This window comes from Cydia splendana, chromosome 1, assembly GCF_910591565.1.
Source record: "Cydia splendana chromosome 1, ilCydSple1.2, whole genome shotgun sequence".
Taxonomy (NCBI): Eukaryota; Metazoa; Arthropoda; class Insecta; order Lepidoptera; family Tortricidae; genus Cydia; species Cydia splendana.
In genome coordinates this window covers 14926025-14931226 of record NC_085960.1, presented here as the reverse complement: position 1 = coordinate 14931226, position 5202 = coordinate 14926025, and the positions used below count along the sequence as shown (strand labels likewise).

The window sequence follows — 5202 nt, the reverse complement described above, 5'->3', positions numbered from 1 at the left end:
TTGTTCCTAGTTGCGTTAGCCTGTCGTTTATCTGCATCCCAAGCCCACTCCAAACTATGTGCGTGAATCGCGGCTTCGCGCCGCGATTCGCGCACGAGTGTGGAGGGGGCTTCACTCTGTTGATCGCAAAGTAGTGTACTGTTTTTTAATCACTGAACGCATTGTAATGAGACCGCCATTTTTATAATTTGCACTAGCAACACCTAACATTGACAACCCAAAATGCAATCATGGCGCACGGGGTACTGTGTTTTTAGAATGCTGAGAAGTTTTTACGTAAACACTTCATTATTTTGCTTTGTAATCCATTTAAGTGTTTTTATAAATTATCCGTAACTATTGAAGATTGTAGTACTGCATACATGTGTGTCCCAAACTTCAAGTTTACGTCCATTCGCAATCTCATCTCTGTACTACTAGACACTTGCAGGTACTGGAGTCCTGAGAATTGCTGTTTTAGCCCTTCTGCCGTTTGTAACATGATAATATATGTGATATAAAACAAAAAATGCCGCAGTTTATTTATTTGTTGATTACGTACGTGTCATTTGTTTTAATAAATCCGGTATTTTAACTTGTTCCAGATAACTTTGTTGGTGTCATAATGTCAGAGGCGTACGCCCGTGAGATACTGCGAAGGAATGTTGCGCAAATATGCCAAACTATTGGTTGGAATGGTATAAACTCAACACCACTGGATATTCTGATGCATGTGCTTGAAAAGTACATCCATACACTTGGGACACAAGCCAACAGATATGCTGAGCAATTTAATAGGACTGAACCAAATTTACATGACCTAGGATTAGTATTTCGTGATCTAAACGTACATTTGCCCGAATTAGCAGAGTATACGCGCAGTGTTCCACCTGTGCCACCACCAGTTCCTGTTGAGAAGTTCCCGAGACCAAAAGATTCTAATTTGAATTTTTTGAAACCTGGCAGTCATGAAGTCGTCACTAGGCCAATGCATGTTCATGAACATCTTCCTCCCATGTACCCTGAAAAGGAACGAGATACCCCTATTGTTGCAGACACTATTGAAATCCGTCAAAATGGCATTGACACAGTTGAAACTTCTAGTACAACATGCACCAGCCCGGAAATATCTGTCACAGATAGTCCAAAGAAATCTAAAGATATTTTCAAAAGACCAATTGACCCTGTCTCATTACCTAACAGTAAAAGGCCAAGATTACGGTTGGATGAGGAAGAGCGGACAAGAGAGATCAGCAGTGTCATGATGACTATGTCAGGCTTCCTATCTCCAGCTAGAGAAGGTAAACTTCCAGAAGCCAGGCCTCCCACTGTTATTTCAGAGAAACACTATGACAAAAATAAATCAAACTCACATCATTCAAATATTGCAAAACCACCAACACTGGAAAAAGCTGATAAAAAGTCTAAGAAGAATAAACAGTTAAATGGAAAAATTATGAAAAGTAAAAGGAAAGACAAGACTCATAAAGGTGAGAGTAGTAAATCTAGAGATAGTAGTAAATCAGATAAATATCCTCCTGGATACCCAATAAAAAGTAAAGATGTCCATCCAACACATCATAATCATGTGACAATGCCGGCGCCAAGAGTGGCACCGCCTCATAAGCCACCTCCTTTGCTGCACAGTCCAAGTCCTAGCCCAAGCCCTAGCCCAAGACCGTTGCTGCCACCACCAATGCCCGCCCCTGTTGTGGAGCCTGTCCGACCAGTCATAAAAGAGGAACCAATTGATATTCCTCCGCCACCACCACCAGTAGTCAACAAACATTTTGTAGCAGGTGAAGAGGCAATTCCAGTACCAAGGAAAATACCCATTCATAAATCACCCCTCGTTTCAAGTTCTATGCCAACCCACAAACAGCCAATATCAAATACTTTCTTACGTGATGTAGACATTAAAAAAGAAGTCATTGATGAGGAAGAAAAATTGGCCTCGCAACCTGACAGATCAAAAATCAATATTTTTAAAAGAATATCGAACAAATCTAAAGAAGATAAAAACGCTCCAGAGGTTGTTACTGATAAAACACAGTCTGAAAGTATGATCTCAAAGGTGCAGAATGCTGCACATGATAACCCAAGTGAAAGTGTTATCCATGAAAATGTTAGGGTTAAATCTGAAAATGCAATTGTGAACAATAATGATAGTAGTGCGTTAGATTTGTCTAAAGATATGGACCTTAGAGCTAATGAAGTGATTAGCATTGATGATGATTCAATGGAAGCAAGTCCAATGGGTCACAGATTTACACCTCTAGATCTGCGTCCAGGCTTATCAATTAATAAATCCCTTCAAGCACCATATCCCAAAGATGTAGCTAGTGTCAGTCCTAAAATTAATAAAAAGGAAAAGAAACACAAAGAAAAAAAAGATAAGGCTGCTGAAAAAGCAGCAAAACTAGAAGCAAAATTAATAAAGAAACAACAACAGCAGTTAGCATATGAAATGGCTAGAGCAGAGAAGCAGAAAATGAAATTAAGCAATATGAAATTACCAAAATCGAGTAGGCCAAAGAATGATTCAAAATTGCCACAAATGCATTCTGGGTTTCCATTCTTCCCAGCTATGCCTTCAGGTAGGGGCTTGATGCCTGGCCCAGGGTTAATACCTAACTCTAACCTCATACCGGGAGGTGATTTTCTCGCTTTAGCTAATAACCCAGCCTTAAGGGGTTTGCCACATCCAGGATTACTACAAAACGCATTTTTAGGTCGCGGAGGTCCAGGTTTAATTCCTGGACCTGGTTTTCTGCCTGGTGCTCTTGGTCATGGCATGAATCCGCTCATGCCCTTGGGCAATTTCCCCCACTCCTCGCGTTCTTCTTCGAGTAAGATTCCTCCCATGTTGCGGCGTCCTAGTTTAGAAGTAATTCCTGTAGACAACGACGAAGATAGAAGTACGCATAAGTCACCAATGTCTCGCGACAAAGAGAGACACGATAAGCACAAGTCACCAACCATTCCAAATATTCTTCAGAAACATAAAACAAAATCACATAAAGAACACAAGTCTAATATGTATAAAATGCCCCCTATACAACCTGATATTACGATAGAGTTAAATCCTCCTAAAGTAGATCCGGTGAGGCAAGAGCCGCCGAGAGAGCCCCCGCCGCCAGCGCGAGTTGCCTCTCCCGTGCTGGCGCCGGCGCCCCTGCCGGAGCCGGAGCCGCGGCCAAGACCAATTGAAACACCGAGCAGTGTTGTTCCTGAAGTTTCGCAAGAACGAACCTTTGAGAAATCAGAAAAGAAAAAGGACAAGTCACATAAAAAAGAAAAGAAAGATAAAGATGGTATCAAAATTAAGAAAAAGAAAGATAAAAAGGACAAAATGAAGGATAAAAGCGAAAAGAAAAAGGATAAAGAGGAGAGACAGGAAGTTAAAGAAAAAATTAAAAAAGAAAAGAAAGATAAGAAAAAAGAAAAGATTGCCGACGGCTTGGTACCTAAACTGACTCTAAAGCTCAATTCATCTAACTCGAATTCACCCATGCCGCCGAGCTCTCCCGACATTTTCAAACTTAACATCAAACCGGTGGTTAAAAAGGAGGATGAAGAAAGCTCACCTCTCAAAGAGGAGCCCGTTTCGCGGGAACACAGTCGGTCTCCGGAACTTGCGCAAATATCAGCGCTTGTGACAGGACCACCTAAACAGAAGCAATCGAAGCACAACCACCTCAGCGAAGTGGACGGTCCGGGATCGCCGCCGCCATCGAGCAGCTCCCCCGCGCGGAAAAATCGGCCCCCTTCGAGTCACACAAAGTATAAGCGAATACTGTTCAAACCATTGTCAAAGAAGGGTCATGTGGAACTCGACGACGAGGGAGCTTCTGCGTCGGAGGAGGCTACGCCTGCTCCGCCGATGTCGATGGATAAGCCGCCTAGCGGGCCGTTACCGACGCCGTTCTACATGGACGAGCAAGGGAATAAAATCTGGGTCTGTCCGGCTTGCGGACGACCCGACAATGGCTCATCAATGATAGGCTGCGACGGCTGTGATGGCTGGTACCACTGGGTGTGCGTGGGCATCACGGAGGAGCCGGGTGCGACGGAGGACTGGTTCTGCAAGTCGTGCCTTGCGAAACGAAAGGCCGTGGTGCTTGCGGGTGTCGCCTCCGGCAAGAAACGCGGACGTAAACCAAAAGGAGAAAAAATCAGAGACTGTAATTGATACGGACCTTGCATTGTTACTGAGATTAGGTATAATTTTTTTTCAGTTCGGTAGTAAATGAGCAATTGAAATGTGAATTGTTAATGGATTATTGTTGAATGATATCATGAGAAAAATGTTTTCATCATTTATAATTTTAATTGATAGGATAGTATAAGTATAGATGATAATTTAAAATTTTAACATAAAATGTTGAACATAAAAATAGTGTAGTTACTCGTAATAATTACCATAATTTTAATATTTTGTTACGATTTCTCTTAACAGCCGTCTCTCGGATAAAGCGCCGAGCGGACGTGTTATACACTTCTCGCGTGTAATAAACATAGATGATAATATAAGATTCTTTTTATATTGTACAAAAACTGAATTTACTTAAGAAATTGGTGATGTATAAAGTATGTAATGTAGTGAATATTTAAATAAACAGATAAAGGCTGGATGTATTTTCAGTCAATATTTGAATAATATTTTCATATTATAATTTTAATATAACCCTGTTTTTTTTGTTAAAGTTGTTCCTCCGATTTTTATGTACAGCATCATCAGTAATTAGGTACTTGGAGAGGGAAGCAATGTAAATTTTGATTTTAGCCAGTGGCCAATTAAATATATTGGTACTCGAAATTGTGGTGATTTATTTAAACTTCTTCCCTTTTCATTATTATGAATTTTCCTAGTTGTCCCTAAACATGATTCTTGAATTGGTATCTTTGGTGTCGCTTTAACTCCGCACAAGCGGGACGATTATGACAAAAGAGTACCGAAAATTACATTAATTGATAGAGAAAATTAAATAATACAGACTGATACTAAGTAGAGATGTTCTGTAAACAAAACCAACTGTTAGTTTCACTAACTCTGTTAGTAGATGACGCCACTTAAGCGAGTAATTAAATAACTATTCATTGATGACTAGTTAATAGTATATGCAGGCATAGAGAAAAAAAAACATAGAGTGCTCACTCCATACATCAGTTTTAGTACCAAAACGACTATTATTTTCGTAGTCGAGATCTAGCATCGAGTAG

General features: G+C 40.6%; 1 protein-coding gene across 2 annotated transcripts; it reads left to right on the top strand.

Moving 5' to 3' along the window:
- Positions 1-201: 201 nt before the first annotated feature.
- LOC134790950 (transcription initiation factor TFIID subunit 3-like) lies at positions 202-4798 on the top strand. 2 transcript variants are annotated; one of them, XM_063761984.1, is made up of 2 exons: positions 202-276; positions 585-4798. In XM_063761984.1, the coding sequence occupies exon 2, from the start codon at positions 605-607 to the stop codon at positions 4169-4171; it is 3567 nt and encodes a 1188-aa protein (XP_063618054.1). In that variant the 5' UTR covers positions 202-276; positions 585-604; the 3' UTR covers positions 4172-4798. The 2 variants fall into 2 exon arrangements, with proteins under 2 accessions (XP_063618054.1, XP_063618047.1); XM_063761977.1 differs by having other exon boundaries at positions 214-430.
- Positions 4799-5202: the final 404 nt, after the last annotated feature.